General features: G+C 39.7%; 2 protein-coding genes across 6 annotated transcripts in view; one reads left to right on the top strand and one right to left on the bottom strand.

The window, feature by feature from the left end:
• Positions 1-3593, bottom strand: part of LOC143714435 (uncharacterized) — a 280655-nt gene extending 277062 nt beyond the window's left edge. The window contains exons 1-3 of one of the 2 annotated variants that reach the window (XM_077205631.1): positions 3529-3593; positions 3307-3446; positions 856-2237 (exon numbers count right to left, since the gene is read on the bottom strand). In XM_077205631.1, coding sequence (XP_077061746.1) covers positions 1045-2237; positions 3307-3385 — 1272 coding nt within the window. In that variant the 5' untranslated portion in view covers positions 3386-3446; positions 3529-3593 and the 3' untranslated portion in view covers positions 856-1044. Of the gene's footprint in view, positions 1-855; positions 2238-3306; positions 3447-3528 lie in introns of those variants that run through there. The other variant, XM_077205630.1, reaches the window with a different exon arrangement.
• Positions 1-21710, top strand: part of LOC143714421 (uncharacterized) — a 318101-nt gene that overhangs the window by 91775 nt on the left and 204616 nt on the right. The window contains exons 1-2 of one of the 4 annotated variants that reach the window (XM_077205596.1): positions 17339-17430; positions 19576-19829. The exons of 2 other annotated variants lie outside the window; for them this stretch is intronic. In XM_077205596.1, the coding sequence (XP_077061711.1) occupies positions 19796-19829 (34 nt within the window). In that variant the 5' untranslated portion in view covers positions 17339-17430; positions 19576-19795. Of the gene's footprint in view, positions 1-17338; positions 17431-19575; positions 19830-21710 lie in introns of those variants that run through there. One more of the 4 variants, XM_077205597.1, reaches the window with a different exon arrangement.

The raw sequence follows: 21710 nt of genomic DNA, 5'->3' as shown, positions 1-21710 counted from the left end.
AAGTTGTAATCTGAACGGTAGAGCGGTGTTTTGTCCCGCGACTACAGCGTCTCACGGTCACCCAGTTGCCCTGCTGCACGGGCTCTACAGCCAGAACTGAACTATGTACAGAGTTCACTAAGCTAGTCGCATCCAAAGCAGATCCAACTCACCACAGTCGTTTGATGGACTCTTAAAATGTGCGAGCGCTAGAGAGAAAAAACACTGCAACTATGGATGGCAGGTTAACAGGCTAGAAAAAGCGATTTAGATTAAAGCTAGTGATGTCAGATTAATGTGACAGACAATATTAGATAATATCAGTTATATTGTGATGATTAAGTCATATTTAGCAATTTAAACAGCAAGGACAGAGAGAAAATAGAGATTAAAAACAAAGCTATATGGAGCAACGAACACAATCCACTCAGGCAAACAGGAAAAACTGGCCGTCTGGACATGATTTCAAAGCTCAAAAGAAAATTAAAATAGACTATAAAAAGTCAGGTTTCCACACAAACAAGCAACCTATTGTATCTTAAAATCAAGAAATGAATGAACGAGTTCCCAATTTTTACATTTTAACAAAGAGGATCAGACGAGCCCCCAATTTTATTACGCCCTGTGTGAGTTTAGGGTTATAGGTGGATGCAACAAAAATTAAAGTTTTTAAAGAGCGTTGGTTTACATTTAATACATATTATATATTAAACACAAAATATAATATAAAGCAACGTTAATATTGTTTTTTTTTACTCTTTCCCGCCAGCGTTTTTGAAAAAAGTTGCCAGCAACCGCACACATTTTTTATCATTTTCACAAAAATGCTCCCCAGAATATTGTGTATGCAATATATCAAAAGAAAGAACAGACCCCTTGGGTTTTCTACTGTTTTATTCAAGCTTAATGCATTTTTTTTATCAACAGTTGAATGTGGGTATATTTCATAAAAAAAGCAACATCGTGCTTTTGTCAAAATACTACACCTAGATGGGATTCAGAACCACGATCAAAACACAGATGGAGTCCATCAAAACCCCATTAAAAGCTTACCGATATCCATCCCTACACAGCACATGAGTCTTTCACACTCTCGTGTGTTTGCTGGTGCCTTTTAAAATAGTAAACCCTTTGAAATTGCCTTCCACAAACAGGACAGATGTGAGGCTTCTCTGTTATATGAACTCTCTGGTGGTTCTTCAATAGCGATGGCAAAGCAAATGTTTTACTGCAGCGATCACAGTTAAATAGCTTTGGTCCAGAGTGAAAATGAACCAGATGAGCTGTGAGACTCGTTCTCCATTTAAAACTCTTCCCACACAGATGACATACGTAAGGCATCTCTTCAGTGTGAATTATCATGTGTTTATTAAATCCTGATTTACGGGTGAAACTCTTTCCACACTGAGAGCAGCTGAAAGGCTTTATCCCAGAATGAGTTAACCTGTGCTGCCTCAGGCTGTCTTTAAACGCGTAAGAGTTTCCACACTGAGAACAGGCGAACGGCTTTTTTCCAGTATGACTTAACATGTGATTCTCCAAGCTTACTTTACGTGTGAAAGAGTTTCCACACTGACGGCAGGTGAAAGGCTTTACTGAAGCGTGAATTACCAAATGTGCATTAAGGTGTCCTTTCCGTTTAAAACTCTTTCCACACTCAGTGCAGACGAAAGGCTTTATTCCAGCATGAACTCGCATGTGATTCTTAAGGCTTCTTTTGGATGTGAAAGAGTTTCCACACTGAGAGCAGGCGAACGCTTTTTTTCCCGTATGTCTTGACATGTGATTCTCCAAGCTTACTTTACGTGTGAAACAGTTTCCACACTGAGAACAGGCGAACGGCTTTTTTCCCGTATGACTTAACATGTGATTCTCCAAGCTTACTTTGCGTTTGAAAGAGTTTCCACACTGACGGCAGGTGAAAGGCTTTTCTGAAGTGTGGATGACCAAATGTGCATTAAGGTATGCTTTCTGTGTAAAACTCTTTCCACACTCAGTGCAGACGAAAGACTTTATTCCAGCATGAATTAGCATGTGATTCGTGAGGCTTCTTTTGCGTGTGAAAGTGTTTCCACACTGAGAGCAGGCGAAAGGGCTTTTGACTTTGGGTTTTTTAACGCTGCTTTGTGAGCCACTGTTTTCAGTTTTGATAAAACTCAGCAATGTTTCACCAGCGATGACATCGTGAGCTTTCTGGTACTGATGTTTCTCCTCCACTTCATTCAGATCTTGTCTTTCCTCTTTCACTTTTATCAGGCCTAAAATGAAATCGAAATGAAAGATGAAAAACAATTGGGAAATTAGGGTAAGTTTAAACAACACTGATGTACTTAAAACAGAAAAGTTTTAGTTGTGCATTTTTTTAAAAGTTTAGCGTACAGACGACAATGTTGTCGATACAATCGCCGTTCACACGGATCAGGCTACACTGTAAACCCTAACGCCCTAAATAATTAAATGGTTTGAATAGGTTAAACTTAATTTAAACAAATTAGTTCAAACAAATTAACTTTTATGAGTATTTAGAACTTTATTTTGAGTTCACAAAACTGAGACATTTTAAGCAATATGAATTGTTTCATTGTTTGGAGTTTTATTATTTTTTTCTTTTAATTTAGACAAACTTAAAATTGATCTGAAATTGGGCTGGGATTTCTATTTCCCAGCATGCTTTACAATGACACTCAAAAGTAATATGTGTGTAATTAAGTGTTATATGTTTTTGTGCGCAAGATTAATGTTAAGCAGGGGATTTAGTAGTGTTTAATGTTTTGCTATGGTAATTTAGGCGAGTTTCTATTATGTGTATTTTTTTTTTTTGGTTGTTTGAACATCTTAACGTAAACATTTTGATGTAACTAATTAATAACCAATTTTTTGTTTTGTTTTGCCAACTTATTCGGGTTTTTATAAATACAAATAAACACTTTTTTTAATGTCTTTTTTTAAAAAAATAGAAGTAATATTGTGAAATATTACAAAGTAAAACAGCTGTTTTCTATGTGAATATATAGTAAAGTGTAATTTATTCCTGTGATCAAAGCTGAATTTTCAGCATCATTACTCAGTCACATGATCCTTCAGAAATCACTCAAATATGATGATTTGATGCTCAAGAAACAATTATAATTATTATCATTGTTGAAAACAGTTATTTACATTTGTATTTCAGTATTATTTGATAACTATTTAATTGAAAAGAACAGCATCTATCTGGAATTGAAAGCTTTTTGTAAGATACCCTTTTCCACGGATACCGTGTGTCTTAAGCTCTGTTAGCTTACTGTACCACAAGTTATTAAAGATAAATCTAGAATAGACACCAACCTGCTTGTTCCTCGTGTTTTATTCTCCAGGGTTCTGTTTCACTCGAGTCCTCCTCAATCTCCTCTTTAACAAACACCATCTTCTCAGTTCAGTTCAGCAACTCCAGATATTCCTGCTCGATTCAAAACTTCTAGTCACGACTATATAGAGTGTGAGAATATACAAAAGCCACATTTGAATGTGAAGACTCAAATGTGGCATCTTTCCATAGACTTAACGTACAGTTATAACAGTTTTTATCACGCCAGTAGCACGACAAAACACCAGAGATCAAGCTGAAAATGAATCTTCTTCCTCTGAGGTTTAATGGCGGTCGGCAAACAAACGATCGTGACTTACCGCCACACACTGGACTGGAGAGTGAAATGTGGGCAAAATCATCAGCCTCTGTGCAAAACACACACACACACACACACACACACACACACACACACACACACACACACACACACACACACACACACACACACACACACACACACACACACACACTTCAAAGTCAGATAATTGTAATGCAAGCTTTGTTGATGCCATCATTGTACATTGTTTATTCTTATCTGTTTGTTACAATTTATTTTTATTGAGTTCTTGTGAAGTTTATTGTTTTATTCCTATCCGTTTTGTATATTTTTCATATATCTCACCAAATTAATGCCAAATTGTGAGGTTTTGGCTGCTTCAACTTACTAGAATGAATTTACATAATACTGTGTAAAATGAATGAATACTTTCATGAATACTTTTTACTATGCCAAATATAACATAAAAAATAAGTATTTTTACATAGAAAAGTAGAGGTAAATAAATTAAAAACTCAAACTTCAAACAAGGATTAGGGTACAATAGGGTTAAAGGCACATCAGCTCATGCTAGTAGTGAAAAAACGATTATTGCAGAAATAAAATATATGTTTTTATTGAACATTGATGGAGCAACGGATTTTGTGTGAAAATGAATTATAAAAGTGGTTTGTTTGTTTAAAAATATTTTAAATGTATGAAGTTGCATGGTGGGCCTTTGACCCCACATACATGTAAAAAAACAATAAATAGAATTAAATAATGATAAAATTCATTATAAAATCATTAATTTTTGTTCAATATATAGCCTATACTGTCATTCAAATATTTTAAAATCACAAACAAAATTATTTTTTAAAAGTTAATATTTTGAAAGCATTGATGGAGATCCCATTATAATTAAAAATAACTTTACAGTATTAACAAATACATATATAAATATAATGGTTTCATTATAAATATGGTGATTATCTCTAAGGTGGAAACCCTACAGTTTTTCACAATTGCTAAGACACATTTCTTGAAACCTTCACAAATTTTCTCACAGCATTAAACACAAAGCCACATTTTCAAACTAAACTCACAAAACCCTTGACTCTTATGGCAAAGCCGAACAATCGCTTCAAAACCATTTCACCTGGGCTCAAAAACAAACAATGCTTTCAGATCATACACACTTGAGTCAGATCATATATTAGAGACTGAATAAAAAAATGGAGAACACAGCATGAACACATTAAAAGGACTAAAGGCGACAGTCATGCTTTCTGCGCCTGCGTGTTAGGAAGTAAATATTTGTCTGTATTAGCTGGTATTAATAATCTATTTTTGTCATTCAAAGAGGGAAACCGCAGCCAGGACTGCAGATATACAAACTGCAAATTCAGCAGTGTTTGCTTACCATTTGATTATCAATGCTCAGGTAAGATGATGTAAAATGATAACAGCCTTCTGTCTGTATACCGTCATAACTTTCATCATTTTCACTCTTCGCGATTTTACATGCAGAATCAGCTGAAACCCCCGGACAGTGTCCGACTAGAGTCAAGTCACCCATTTATTTATATAGCGCTTTTTACAATACAGACTGTACCAAAGGAGCTTCACAGTGTTAACATGAAAATAATACAACAAAGTTTGTTTCTAGAAAAACATTTATGGAGTTAATATTGTGCCATAATTAAACAAACAAATCCAGCATTTTGCAAACAAACTCGATCTGCTTTGCAAAGGAAAACTCGACTCGCAAACAAACCAATGTGCAAGTACAAAGGTCAATTTGAGCGAAAATGCAGTGGAGTAATGCAGTGTATTGTGTTTTACAAATATAAATACAGTTTTTTTATGATTGCTTACATGCTAAAATTAAACTCTTCCCACAATTAGCAGAACCTTACACTCAAGGAGCAAAACACAAGGCTAGATTTGCACAACTGTAAGCAAATTGTCAGCTTCACACAGTGATTTGCAAAACACTAAACACACTTGTATACATCAGACACAGAAGTATATCATGATGTCACTTCCTTGCAATTCCAAAGCACTGACTGTCAAATGACCACACCTATGAGGCAATCTGTTAAACACAGCCGTCAGGAGCACACACACATGACTGCTAAACTGCAGACACACCAATCAGGGTTAAGCACTATAAAAATCCAGCGGATAGGTTCACCTGCCTTTTTTCAGATTATTCTTTAAGTTTGTTGTTGTTATTTACTGTAATTGTAACCTGTACTGGATACAGTATTTTACGTGTGTCTGTTGTTTGTTGAGCTAACAGTGTTATGCACACTACTGTAGTAGCAGGACAACTGGGAGATGTTTTGTTGTGATTCTCCATATTGACATGTTGACTGATTTTGGTATATGGAGAGAAATCAATGATATTTTCCTCAGTCTGCAGCATTGGTCTTGTGTGGTGTTTGGTGAACTATTGTATAGTTGCACTTTCTCTGTGTACTTCATTTACAGTACTCTAATCACTGAGAATCCCAGCCAGCGCAGCCATGTGGGGCCCACATGGGTTTGACCTGGGCTATCTAACTGGGACCCAGCCAGTTTTGTCCCCGGTTTCCATGTAGGCCCCACATGGGTTTGCCCAGATGAAATGAACACTGCTCAGTGTGCACACTACAGGCTGTTAAATGTAACACTGAATCAGTGTTGGAGTTAATGAGATAATTAAGTGATTGAATAATGATTGAGCATTATTGATGAACACCTGCTGTTAACAAGTAGAATCACTGAAGAAAAGAGAAACACAATAACTACTTCCAGTCACAGCCTTAGATGAAATCAACTGAAGATAAAATACACGAAATCTCCCAAGATCTGATTAAACAACTCCACAAACAGCATTACCAGCTTCTATTATTACCAACCAGGTTTACTTTATTTCTGGTAGACATCTACAGAAGTTCTTATAGAAAATGAACAGAGGTTAAGATGTTGATTATTTATTGAAAATTATAGTTTGGTTTGATGTTACATTTATGGTGATAAGTGTTTGCTTTAGTTGGGCTATTGACTTTTTAACATCATTTTTTCTCTGCTCAGTTGTATCTTATTGTTATGTTGAGAACAGCAAGAGAAAATGCAATCAGATGCTATAAACTGATTGATGATAAGAATGAAATCATTGTGTTTGAGCTTTATACGGATGATTTGTTATCCATTTTGTTTTATTGTTGTGATTCTACAGCAAGAGATCCAGCACATTTTTATCAGAACATCAAATGATTTTTAAAACACCATTTTCACATTTTGGACTTCTGCGATTTTTACTCACACACAGACATCAAGAATCAGCATATGAATCTCAACAATGGTGAGATGCTTCATGGTGCAATGCATTCTGGGTGCATCATACGAAACTTATCCATGGCTCCCAGAATGCATTGCACCATGAAGCATGTCACCATTGTAGCGATTCATATGCTGATTCTTGATGTCTGTGTGTGAGTTAAAATCACAGAAGTTGTAACCGCAAGCAGATGGCCAGTTTTGCCATTTTGATTCAATTACTGACAATCTAATCTACAAACATAGCTCCACTGTTCTCTGATCGGGTCACCAGCAAATGGGTGGCTGCCATTTGCTTAAATTACCAATGAATACACAAAGCAGTGTCCGGTTGTACCGGCATGTGACCAAAGGGCGCCGCTCTGACTAGAGATCCCGTGTAAACTCCCCAGGATCCCCCTCCTGAAGATTGCCCCTCGCAAACAAGACATTGTGTAGCCACATAGTCAACCACTATTCTGGTGTTAAACTCATCAATTCACAGAATACGCACACACGGAACAATCCCCCGCAGGGGATGAGCAAAAGTTCACCTACCGCCAACCACGGGATGAACTTATACACACACGCGCATGCATTAACACGCAACCAGCAGCCATGGCACTTTTCAGAGAAAAGTTTTCAGAGAAAAGTGCCTGTAAATATTTTTAAATGTATTCCTTTTGTGCGTCGATGTCTTCACATGCCACACGGGAACTACTGACAATTTTATTGTGGGCATGGATGCGAGAGAGGGCATCCGCTCTAGTATTCTTTGAGCCTGGACGATATGAGATTCTGAAATGGAAACGGGTGAAGAATAGTGCCCATCGGGCCTGACGTGGATTGAGTCTTTTAGCATCTCTCAAGTACTGGAGGTTCTTGTGGTCGGTAAGTACTAGGAATGGATGTTTCGCCCCCTCTAACCAATGCCTCCATTCCTCTAAGGCAAGTTTCACAGCCAGAAGCTCCCAGTTTCCAATGTCGTAGTTGCTTTCTGCTGTAGATAACTTCTTGGAAAAGAACGCGCAAGGTATGGTCTTGGAGAATGAGTCAGAGTACTGGGATAGAATTCCTCCTACCCCAGTAGTGGAGGCATCTACTTCCACCACAAATACCCTCTCTGGATCTGGATGGTGGAGCAAGGGTGCAGTGGTGAATGCGGCCTTGAGTGAATTAAAGGCAAGCTCCGCTTCTGGGGTCCAAAGTAACATCTTCGGCTTTCCTTTTAACAGGGAGGTCAGAGGAGCTGTCAAGATACTGTAGTTGTGTATAAATCGTCTATAAAAATTTGCGAAGCCGAGGAACCTCTGGTAGGCAGTTTAATGTGTCTCAGAGTGTTGCCAGTAAGGTTATCTAATTCTGGATTGATAAAATGGAGGAGGTCTTGCGCCCTCTTATTATCTGGCTCCCAAAAGAAACACTTAAGGCAACTATGCCAACTGCATTCAAGAAGTGTTTTCCCAACACTTTGATTGTCATTGATTCGACGTAACGCCGAACTTAATCTGAACGGATCACGGATCAACTACGATACGTTGCAACCCTATTTATGTCTATCATAACTGATGCTAATTCACAATTTCTGTTATTGCTAACCAGAACATTGTCCTGCTTCATTAAAATATTGGCAGATATCTAGACATGAAACATTGTCTTCCAAATATAAACGATGGACATAAAAGCAATTTAAAGATGAAGACTGAAAAATACTTCCATATTTGTAGTCAACAAATCCCCTCAGTCTGCTGACACCAATGAAATGAGCTTTACGTGTCAATTTACAGGAGATCTGAAGACATCAGCATAATAAATGAGGTGAAAACAGGAACTATTGTCATGAAATAAAGAGTGTTTTCAGCACTGTTAATCAAATCTGTTAATATTGATGAGCCTCAGAATATCAACACTCATTCAAAAAGCCATTCAGGATCATCAGCAGATCATCTCACTTTATTCTGAGTATTTGCTGTTAGAAACACATTATTTGAGTCAAAATAGATGATACAAGCCTATTAAACTTTAAAGGTTGTATCAGTGATTTCAGGCCCAAAAATAAATGTCTAATCTTTCCTAATGATCCGCTAGCTGCCCGCCCCATAAGCATGCCGTCCAAAAACCGCGTCTCTGTAGGCAGCCTAGGCTCTGAGATCTGCACACAAAAACAAATGGGTACAACCACCACTCAAAACCAAAATAAACAGTGTGCTCGAGGCTGACTTTAAAGGTGTCGCTGTAGGTGATAAGACAATTTCACAGGATGATATTGTGTTTGTGGACAAACTCAAAGAAGGCATAAAGAGAAATGCTCAAGGACATTATGAAATGACACTTCCATTTAAACAACGTCCATACTTACCAAATAACAGAGAGCTTGCCAAAGTCAGATTCAATCACTTGAACAAAAAGTTCTGTAAAGATGAGAGATACAAGGCAGACTACATTGCTTACATGAATGATATCATTGAAAGAGGTGATGTAGAAACGGTGATTGATGATGGAACTGATGGTGAAAAGTGGTACATACCTCATCATGGCATTTACCATCCGAAAAAGCCAGACAAGTTACGTGTCGTGTTTGATTGTTCCGCTAAATTTAAAGGCACAAGTCTCAACGAACATTTGTTAACAGGGCCAGACATGATAAACAATCTCACAGGAGTCCTTGTCAGGTTCCGAAGGCAACCTATAACTGTAATATGTGATATCGAAAAAATGTTTCACCAATTTCATGTTCAGGAAAATGACAGAGACTACTTGCGCTTCTTATGGTGGCAGAACGGAGACACAGATTCACAGCTTCAAGATTACAGAATTAAAGTTCATATCTTCGGTGCTGTTTCTTTAACTGGGTGCGCAAATTATGGACTAAGATATTTAGCCAGTGAGCATTGTCAGTCACACTCATTAGCCGCCCAGTTCATCATAAGAGACTTTTACGTTGATGATGGAGTCCCAAGCGTAGAGACAGTGGAACAAGCTATTCAGCTAGCAAAAGAAGCACGGGAGTTGTGTGAAAAAGGAGGTCTTCGACTTCACAAATTTGTGTCTAATGAAAACACACTGTGCTGCAGAGCATACCAGCATCAGAACGTGCTGTAAAGTTTGAGACCAAGGATCTTACCTTCAATGACATGCCACTTGAGAGAGCTTTGGGTATTCACTGGAACATACAGAGTGATAGCTTCAAATTCCACATACCATTAAAAGGTCAACCTACAACACGTCGCGGCATATTGTCAACTGTTGCCTACATATATAATCCTTTGGGCTTTGTAGCTCCTTATGTTCTCAATGGTAAGAGGATCTTACAAGAAATATGTCACAAGGGTACAAGCTGGGATGATCGACTGTCTCTTGCTCTCAGCCCCTGGTGGGAGAAATGGCAGAAGGACTTTGGCAATCTGGAAAAGGTTGACATACCACAATGTTATGCACCTGCTAATTTTGGCAAAATTTTGAAGACAGAGGTACATCATTTCTCTGATTCAAGTACCTGTGGTTCCGGTCAGTGTTCGTATATGAGAATGATCAGTGAGAGGGATGAGATTCATTGCACTTTCCTCATTGGTAAAGCCCGGGTTACTCCTGTAAAGATCACTACGATACCAAGATTAGAGTTGACGGCAGCTGTGGTATCAGTCAAAATGAGCAACATGCTCAGAGAAGAGCTTGACCTCACCAATGTCGATGAATTCTTTTGGACTGACTCAAAAGTGGTTTTGGTATACATAAATAATGATGCTCGTCGTTTTCATACATTTGTCGCCAACAGAGTTCAAAAGACACGTCAAAATACAGCATTGAAACAATGGCTGTACGTCCCAACGGATGATAACCCTGCAGACAATGCTTCAAGAGGTAGAACAATACATGAATTGCTCTCATCTAACTGGTTTTCAGGTCTGTTGTTCCTGTGGAAGAAGGAAATAGAAAGTGTAGATGTTCTACCAGAACTTCCAGTAGGTGATCCAGAAGTTAGAAAAGTTCAGACGTTTCAAACAGAAACCACAGAAAGTAAAGAGCTTGTAGACCATTTGTCTAAGTTTTCATCCTGGTCTAATGCAGTCAAGGCCATACCACGTCTTTTGAGAAGGATTAAGAAGGATAAGTCTAATTCACCAGCATCTGTGAGTGAACAAGAACATGCAAGAAGCTTGAATCTAAAAGGAGTGCAGAAACAAGTGTATCAGAAAGAAATGGATGTCCTGAGTCAAGGTAAACAACTTCCAGGTCATAACAGACTTCATCATCTAGACACCTTCATAGATACGTATGGTTTGATTAAGGTGGGAGGAAGATTAAGTCACTCGTCATGCACTCATGCGTTCAAGTACCCACAAGTTCTTCTTCCCAAAGAACATCATGTAACTAAGCTGATAATTGCACACCATCATGAAAGTGTTAAGCATCAAGGGAAAGGTTTCACGATTAATGCTATCAGATCTTCAGGCTATTGGATACCTGGAATGAACAGAGCTGTCACATCTTACATTCACAACTTGTAGAAAGTTGAGAAAATCTGTTAAAGGACAACGGATGAGTGATCTTCCTGTAGAACGTGTAGAGTCTTCCGCACCATTTGTGTATTGTGGTATGGATTGCTTTGGTCCTTTCATGACTACAGAAGGAAGAAAACAGCACAAAAGGTATGGTCTACTTCTAACTTGCTTTTGTTCAAGAGACGTTCATATAGAAATGTTGGAAGATATGTCCACGGATGCTTTCATCAACAGTTTACGATGCTTCATTGCTATTAGAGGCACAGTATGGCAGATCAGATGCGACCAAGGTACCAATTTCGTTGGTGCTAAGAACGAACTGAACTCAGCATTACAGCAACTTGATCCAGAAAGGCTTACTGCTTTTTTTGCAGATAAACAGTGTGATTTTGTTTTGAATCCCCCTCATTCCAGTCATGCAGGTGGTGTATGGGAGCGTCAAATCAAAACTGTAAGGAGTGTTCTTAATGCTACAGCTTCCCTCACATCAGGCAGGCTCAGTGATGCTTCACTGCACACTTTGTTTTATGAAGCCATGGCAATAGTTAATAGTCGTCCTCTTACAGTGGATAACCTGAACGACCCCAAGAGCTTGGAACCACTTACACCTAACCATTTGATTATTATGAAAGTTTTGTCCATCATTCGGGAGGGGTCTGCTACATGAGCAAATTAATAAAGTAGACCTATTGCATAAATAAAAGCGTCTAAAGCTGTTTGATTCAGCGGAAGATTTTAGTCATCAGTTTGAATGGGGTTTTGGCGCCATCTGCTGGACACTCAACAGACAACATTAAAACTGAGAAACTTCAAGCCATAAAACAATCATGTAGCCTACTCTCTAAATTGTAATGAATTTATTAATAGGAATGATAACAGGTTGGGGGAGCTTTGCAGCACAAGCTGTTTGGAGAGAAGATTGTAGATTGTAGATTTTTACAGGCGTAGAAGGCTTCTTTTTTCTTTTTCGATACATGTATCCTTCAGGGACACACAGACTTAAGATTCCTGTCTCCACAATAACTACAAGCATGTCTCACTAACTAATCACATGTCTTACTTCTCACAATCAGGGAACCTGCATTAACTTTCATTAAATTTGTAACACATAGGAGTATGAGGACGATTCCGGGTGAAAACGCAAAAATATTTGATCAGATATGCCTTTCGTTTACACGGTGACAGTGCTTTTGGGGCTTAAAAACGCAAAAAAGTGAAACCACCCTCCAGAGTGGAAATCTTAAAAACGCTCCACCGCCACGTTGCCGTCTAAAAAACGCAAATCTGCTCACAGTGGCTCTCGTCGCGTACGCGTTTACGTCACAGGCACGCGCCAGTACAGGAAAATAACAACCAACATGTCGGATTATTTCCATACGTCGGACCTTCAAGTTGCCCTAGCAGCTCTGATAAATATACTAGAGTCTTTTCAGCAGTTGTACAAAATATTCTCAGATATTGGTGTTGTTGTGTGGCAGTGCTTCACAGTGCCACCTAGCCACCTGGAGTGCATACTAAATCTAATTTCACACACTTTTGCGTCACAATATGCACACAGATTTCCCCCCCATAACACTCGTCTAAACGCAGAATAAAAAGTGATAACGCAACGCCACTTTTGCGTTTTCTCTTCAGATCGTTTCCGTGTAAACATAGCCTGAATCTCGCTGAATCTCGCGAAAACGTCCCCGGGAGACGTTTCGCAGAGCGGAAGCTCGGGGAAACCCGAGAAGGTGGCTATTTATGTCCCCGTGCAAAGAGCCGCGGACGAGTCACCTGTCTTTCATGTAGCGGTCAATGCTTCCCCGGTGGCTGGCGCTCAGCCTCCGCCGCAGCATTCAGTAAAGCCCTCATTATCGAACCACCTGAGCGTGTGGTCGACGCTACCGACGGCATCTCATTGGGTGTTAAACACGATAAAACGCGGCTATACACTCCAATTCGCTCGCAGACCATCCCGTTTCGGCGGTGCGATTATGACAGGGGTGTCATAACAGAGCGCTCCGTTACTTCGGGCAGAAATCTCCCCTCTCCCGCCCAATCAAGCAGTAGAGATAGTACCCGAAGAGCGAAAGAATTCCGGTTTCTACAGCCGTTATTTTCTAGTACCAGAGAAGGACGGAGGTATGCGCCCCATTTTGGATCTGAGATTACTGAACAAAGCGCTAGCGAAACGCTTATTCAAAATGATAACAGTGGGGCAGATCCTCGAGTACATTCAGCCCGACGATTACTTCATTGCAGTGGATCTAAAGGATGCATACTTCACACATTCAGATAGCCCCGCATCACAGGCGCTTCCTTCGTTTTGCATTCGAGGGTGTTGCATACCAGTTCAAAGTGTTGCCGTTCGGGCTGGCCCTGGCACCCCGTTTATTTACAATGTGCATGAATGCAGCGCTTGCTCCCCTGAAGCTCAGTGGAATGCGCATTCTGAACTATCTCGACGACTGGTTAGTCATTGCGCGGTCGGAGACTGTCCTCGAGGAACACAAACACAGACTCCTCACCCACCTGACAGGTTTGGGACTGTCTGTGAACATGCAGAAGAGCGCGCTTCAACCGTGCCAGTCCATCACATTCCTCGGTATGGTGCTGGACTCACGCACTATGATCACGAAGCTGTCAAAGTCGAGAATCCAGTCGATTCAGAGTACATTAGCCCTATTCGTTCAAGGCAGAGCCATCCCCTTAAAAACGTTTCAGAGGCTACTCGGTCTGATAGCAGCTGCAGCCTCCGTCTGCAGGATGGGCCTGTTGCACATGAGATCGCTTCAACACTGGTTTCAGAGACGAGTACAGCCGCGGGCGTGGAGAGCGGGAACGGAACGCCTTATTATAACGCGTTCATGTCTGGAGACTCTAGCGCCTTGGTTCGACACGACCATTTTCGAGCAGGGGGCTGCTTTGGGCAGAGTGGTCAGACGCGTAGTGGTCACTACGGATGCGTCACTGTCAGGCTGGGGAGTTCGGTACGTGGACAGGAGACCAGACGCGCTGGCATATAAACTGCTTGGAGATGGAAGCGGTTCATCTAGCGCTGCGGGTCTTCCTCCTGTTTGTGAAAGACCGTTATGTTCTCATCAGAACGAACAACACAGCGGTGGTGGCATACATAAATCGCAAGGGAGGTTTACGTTCGTGATCCCTTCAGGAGCTAGCGAGGCGGCTGTTATTATGGACAGACAGAGTACTTCTGTCGATTCGAGCAGTGCACGTGCCGGCCAGTTTGAATTGCGGCGCGGACATGCTGTCCAGGGATGGCATTGTGCACGGGGAGTGGAGGCTTCATCCACAGACGGTAAACATGATCTGGAATCTGTTTGGCAAAGCGGAGATCGACCTCTTTGCATTGCAGGAGAACGCCCACTGTCCGCTGTACTTCGCATTGACGACAGCCCCTCTAGAGGGAGACGCACTGTCGAGCCGCTGGCCGAAGAGTCGGAAGTATGCTTTTCCTCCGATCAAGCTAATGCCGCTGGTGCTGCAAAAGATCAGGGGGGAAAGATGTGCGTTGGTTCTGGTAGCCTCCAAATGGCTCAACCAGCCGTGGTTCCAGGAGCTGGTGAACATGTCGCGTTTTGCTCCGTGGCGGATACCGCCTAAAGTGCTCTCAACGCCGTTCAGAGCGCAGGTGGTTACAATTCGAGCATTTTGCCCTGATGAGGACAGTGTTTCAGTGTCTCAGAAGTACGCTTTGTGCCCCGTGCGTGCCCTGCGTGCTTATGTGAACAGAACTAGTCATTTTCGAACTTCAGAGCAGCTTTTCGTCTGCTACGTGGTTGCCAAGAAAGGCGGCGCAGTGTCGAAACAGAGGCTATCACACTGGATAGTGGAGGCTGTGCGACTGGCTTATGCTTCTCGGGGAGCCGTTTGCCCTATAGGAGTGCACGCCCACTCCACTAGGAGTTTGGCGTCATCATGGGCATGAGCGAACAGCTAATAGCGAATCATGTTCACTATATATTGTGTCCCCTTATTATGCCCGCATTCATAAGCCGGCAGTGTATTCCTTAGCACCAATCACATTGCTGCAATTCCCCATTCACTTCAGTTCAGAGTTGCTTAACTAGGTGGGAGGTGCTACGTTGGTGCGGATACCGACTTGGCTCTGTGCCAATAGGTGTTTCAAACAGGCCCGGTGTCTGATCCTGAGCTGTTGTGAAGTAGGGATTAGTGCTTGTGCTTGAGCTGGGCAGGCTTTTCCCACACGGCGGGGGTTTTATTGTTCCCCATACGTAATGTTGAGATTCCGACTCGATAAGGGAACGTCTCTGGTTACTCACGTAACCGTAGTTCTCTGAGAGGAGGGAACGAGACATTACGTAACCTGCCGTGTGGGAAAGACTTGCTGTCTCCTTACTCTCGTTCAGCTAAGATTCTGAGGTTTTTGGCGCCCACCGTCACCTATATTGAGAGTGTCAGCCAATCAGGTGATGGCGGGATCGCCATTGGCTATTTGCAAGCAAAAGAGTTATTCAAATCAGACTTCATAATTCGAGGAAAATGGATTTCCCCATACGTAATGTCTCGTTCCCTCCTCTCAGGGAGCTACGGTTACGTGAGTAACCAGAGACGATCTCCACTCTAGAGGGTGGTTTCACTTTTTTACGTTTTTAAGCCCCAAAAACGCTGTCTAAACGAAAGGCACATCTGATAAAATATTTTTACGTTTTCACCCGCAAGCGTTTTCGTGTAAACAGGGCGAGTCAACATGCAGAGAAATCGCTCAAAATGTATGTTCAGAATCAGCACGAGCTTTATCCTTTTGCAAATCCCCTCATAAACAACAAAGTCTAGACGCGATATAAATGAGAGATTCGCTGTGCAGTGCGGACAACTTCAGTGTTTATGACGAGAGTTTTAGGGAGAGTGCAGAATGGCTTAAAGTTTGTATCAGCGATTTCAGGCCAATCACCAACAGGGGTTTTGGTTTTTGGTTTTGAGTGGTTGGTGAAACCAGTTGTTTTTGTGTGCAGATGTCAGAGCCTAGGCTGCCTACCGAGATGCGTTTTTTTGACGGCCTGCTTATGGGGCGGGCAGCTAGCGGATCGTTAGGAAAGTTTAGATGAATGTGATCATTTGTGTTTGGGCCTGAAATCGCTGATAAAACCTTTAAAGGGAGCGCTATTGACAATCTAAATAATAGTTTTGTTTTTCGTGCCTCTAGAGGACCAGTGGTTACGTTCACAGTAAATTTTAAAGAGTGATAAATGCATTTAAATGTGGGAGTGAATCCGCTAAATTTTAGTCCTGTGAGTCATGAAATTGCGATGATTGACATAGTAATAGCAACATGAGAATGTGATAATAGCAACATTTTGGCGTCTAATAATTTTATGATTTTTGTCATATATACACTTTAGTCATAAGTTTACAAATACCTTTCAGAATCTCCCAAATGTAATTTTTATGTATTTATTAATAAGAAGGATCATACAACATTTCTATACTGCACAGGAAAAGCTTTTTCACATAGCAGATGTTTAATAGCCTAGTCCACAAGACAAAATACAAGACAACTGCTTGATTTTAATATTGTTTGTCATTACAATGATCCACAACGGTTTTTTGTTTATTTGCTTTTTGTAATGGTTGTTCATGAGGAAAAATCCTCAAGCTCTTGCACATTCTTTGCTTTCCCAGCATCTTCTGCAAATTTGACTCCTTACTAGCAGTGACTGTGATTGTGAGATGCACTGGTGACAACTGAGGGACTCATACACATCACTACCATCTACCGCGAAGGGTAAAGGTACTGTTTTATCACCCTTTTTAATCTCGTAGAGATCAATCTCGATAATCTCGTTGTAATTGGTGATCTCGGTGATCTCGTTGAGGTTGTTTTCCCACATCGTTAACAAGTTTGGATCGCTATATTGAATGACTGTCAACTGTTGAATGAATGAGTGTCACGTGTCGCTTGTTTACTTCGAACCGGAAGACGCGCCCCCATTTGACGCAAAGCCTCATAGGACGTAGGAAACTACTTGTTAGTTTCAGCGTCGAATCTTCTGTGGTGAGGAGAGCTGTTCACGGTATTTCTCATATTTACACAAACATTACACACACTTTATTCAGTTTGATTAAGCGACAGACTCATTTCTGTATTGGTTTCATCGATCACAGCGATACGTGTGCGTCTTTTCTGGCGTCTTTTCTACTGAAATACACATTTAGTGCAGCAGCAGCGAGCATGAGGAGAATATGTGGAGTTCATTCAGATCTGAGCGATTTTGAGTGCTTTTGTGTTCGTTTGTGTGATTGTTTCGATGGTTGGGTGTGAGAACTGTTACTGAAAGTCAAGTCAAAAGTCAAAGTGGGGAATTGATAGGATTCGATCTCACGTGTCATTATTAAAATACTGGAAAAGATACTGCTAAATACTTTACATTGAGCCCATAGGCGTAGCCACGGGTATGTATATAGTATATTATATGTGTTGTGTAATTTAATTACATTTTTATATAGGTTTTGGTTCACTAATTTTATTACATTAAATGTTATTGTATGATGTTCTGTTTTAAGAAATAATTGTGCCATAAATCATATGCAGATTAGTACACAAATGACATGCTTGTATTTAAAAAAGTATATTATGCCCTATTGCTTAACACATAACTTAAAATAAAAGATTATTATATAAATTAAAGGGGTTAGATTGATTATATTAAAATTTGTGATTCTGTAATTTTATTACACTGTTTTTTAATCAAGGCTAGACAACCACTTAATATTTATACTAAGTACCCACAAAACATAGCTAGCATTATGTCATTAATTTAAATGTATAAACTTTTAATAAGAAAAATAGTAATATACATTATATAAACATTATTTCATGGTTCTTTTAATAAAAAAGTGTACTTGCAACATATTGCGCTGATTATTACGATAAAAAAGTGTACTTGCAACATATTGCGCTGATTATTACGATAAAAAGGAATTGCTAAGTATAATTGCCTTACGAATTGCTGTGAATACGGTAAGGCAGTATAAGCTCAGGACAAAGCTCAGCTAGCACGATCATCGGATAGCTGTATGCTAAATGCTACAATCTAAGCTAATTAAAACAAACACTAACAACGATAAATGTTCAATTTCACAATATATAGCTTCGGTTAAATTCTAGTATATGAAACATTTACTTTAAAATACATTAATGACTTGTTATAACGTAGTTCAAACGTCTTCTATAATTAAGTGATTTTGTATGATTTGTAACCAGAACTAAAGCGATTACCCATAAAACGTGCTTTGAACCAATCGGATTGATTGGGTCCTTAGCTCGGACTCATCTCTATAGTCGGACTCATCTCAATACCACACCGGTGAAGCAGTCGATTATGTTCCCTTTCGGAATTCCTGTTCCCTTTACGCAATCATACTACAAATCGTGCGTAGTTGCCGAGTTACCATACGTACTCAACTGGATGTACGGGAAGCCAAACGGTTAAAAAAAGTATTGTATTTTTTTCCTGAAACTTGAGTGTGTTTTTTTGTTTTTGTTTTGTTTTTTAGAAGCGAGTTTTTCCCCATATGTCACTCCAATCCAGCTTGGCCTATTTCTTTTCAAATTTAAAACATTATTACCGATTTCAATGTAGGCCTAATGTTTATTAAGGCTTTGATTAAGCCTCTAGCGGAAGACTAATTGAACCACAATCACTTTCACATGTGCTTTTAATGTCACATATTATAATATAAATAATGCTTGTTTTGAAAGACTGATTTTCGAGAAGGTTTAACCAAAGTGAAAATGAAGGGAAAAATAAACAAACTACAAAAACAATGGCTTCATAATTGAGTTATTTATTGCAAGAAGCACATTTAAATAATTTGTTCAAAACAACTGAATCATTCAGATGAAGTCACGGTTATGTGTTTCTGTGAGATGTGTTACGGTTCTTTTATGATCTTTGTTTGGAACTTATTTTCGCTGCTGAAATAACAAAAGCAGTCAGTATTGTGTCTAAAATGTAAGTGGTTTAGGCCAATATTCATTACTTGTTGTTACGTTCCACATACGTTTTTGTGATTTTCTTTTTTCCTATTGTGCTTTTGTTTCTATATATTATTCTTAAGTTGTGATCATTGGCTGTCCCTCACTTACTGTACGATAGACAGACATAAATGCTTAGAAGTGTTATTTATTATAAAAACAATTTTTTTTATTTGGACAGATCAGCTCCTCCCACTGCAATTACATCATCAGTGAAGCCCCTCCCACTGCAATTACATCATCAGTGAAGCTCCTCCCACTGTAATTCTCCAATAAATGCTGTATATTCCCATCAGCTGCAAGTGAAGACGAGCATCAGAGCATCAGGAAGAGCTGAAATCTGCAGAGACTGAGTTTATTAAAGAGGACAGTGAGAACACGAGTGATCCAGAACCTGCAGAATGAAACACACTGAAAATCCTGAAGAACAAAGAGGTTGGTGTTTGTTTTGTCTTTTCTTCTTTCGTCTTCATTAAAATTACTAACGACTGGCTATTCACACTGTTTCAATCCCTCATTTCTTTTATCAAAGTTATCACCTCACTTTTTGAAACTGTATCAAATGCCCTTTATGAAAAAAATATTTCAGTGAGCATTCCTATTTAGAAAAAATCATAAACAACAGCTGGGTGGCAGGTGCACCTAGAGCTAGCTAGAATGTTGGCTTAGCGCACCATCAATACACGACAATTTGAGATTAAAACCATGTTTGTGCTCCAAACTTACTTTATAGCACAAGTCGAGTGTTTTAAATAACCTTCTGTGATCTGATTTGGCTTCAGATAAAAAAATGATACAGAAAATATATGATTTTATAGTATTCTGCACAATCATAGTCTATTTCGATTAGCATTGCAATATACGTACATATAATCTATTATTATGAAAATACCTGACATTTGTGTCAGGAACTTCCTGGAATGTCACATGATTATGGCACTTCTTCTTGTGTTCCATATATGGACTATACTGTGCATAGGGCGCCTCAGGCTACTGGTATGGATTGAAAACACAGTACAGAAGTCAGTATCCAGCGCTCATAATGATTACATTGGCGCATTTGGGTATAAATTCAATAAATAAATCTGATGTAAACCTATGAGAATCTATCAATATGTCTATCAATGTTAGCTAAAAGCCCTGAGGGACGTTGTTTTCTTAAGCGCTGTCATGACGACAGCACAGGATTTTTTTCTTAATGGAAGCGGCTGACGCTCATAATTTATAGTAAAGGTATCGACAAATTTTTTCATTACATAACTCCTGACACAAATTAAGACATAACTGTCACTATAAGTTTCTCAGAATACAATAGTGGTCAAATACTGAAGCTTGAGTCTTATATCTTTTTAATGATGTATAGTTTGTCAAGGGAATAACATTAAATCTGATAGTAACTTTGAACTATTTAAACAAAAAAACGCTTCAGTGCGCCGGCGCTCTGGCAACGGTTAACAGGTTAATAAACCGAGGCCCCTCCGTATATTACCCAGGCCCACCTTTTAATGACGTTCTGTATCCGCCACTGAGCTAAACAGTTGTGTTGTTTCTCACAGGGTTATTCACTTGATCTTGTGTTTCTGGTGTCCCACTTTCACATGCGCATGAATGGAAGTCTATGAAAGAAAAGTCTAGTGTGAACGGCCATTAATAATTAAAACATTTGAGTAAAATGAGTAAAAAGATGATACATAGAATACACGTCTCATCTGGCAATCTTTTTTGCATATAGTTTTACTCTTACTCTGTGTCTGTGGTGTTTATTCGGCGTGCCTAAGAATTTCATTAGATGTCTACGATGGACCCGATTTCCCCCTAAAATCAGACAGGAAGCGCTCTAGGACTGACCAGGCTCGGGTTCTGGTTTATCATATTCTTTTTTGCGCGTTTTACTCTGAGATTTCCCCATGATGGTCCCTCTTTCATGTGGTTTTCCCGTGTATAGTTTTTCCTATATAACTCTAGACGTCTCTAGAGAGATACATTTTCACCTCAATTGAAAAAGGTGAGCACTCACAACTTGCTCACAAATTTTATCAACCAGACCCTCGGGGTCTCCCCCAATACACTACGGTGGATTAAGGCAAGGCAAGTTTATTTATATAGCACATTTCATACACAATGGTAAATCAAAGTGCTTTACATAAAAGCGATTAAAATAATCAAAAGAAATAAGAATGATTAAAACGGTTTAGAATAAAAAATAAAATACAAACAGTCGGACGAACAGTGGCACAGTGCTCATTCAGTAAATGCACAGCTAAACAGAAGTGTTTTGAGTCTGGATTTGAATGTGACTACTGTAGGAGTACACCT

This window comes from Siphateles boraxobius, unplaced genomic scaffold (assembly GCF_051911475.1).
Source record: "Siphateles boraxobius isolate OS27281-9 unplaced genomic scaffold, OSU_SipBor_1 54, whole genome shotgun sequence".
NCBI classification, from domain to species: Eukaryota; Metazoa; Chordata; class Actinopteri; order Cypriniformes; family Leuciscidae; genus Siphateles; species Siphateles boraxobius.
This window is presented reverse-complemented; position numbering and strand designations above follow the sequence as displayed.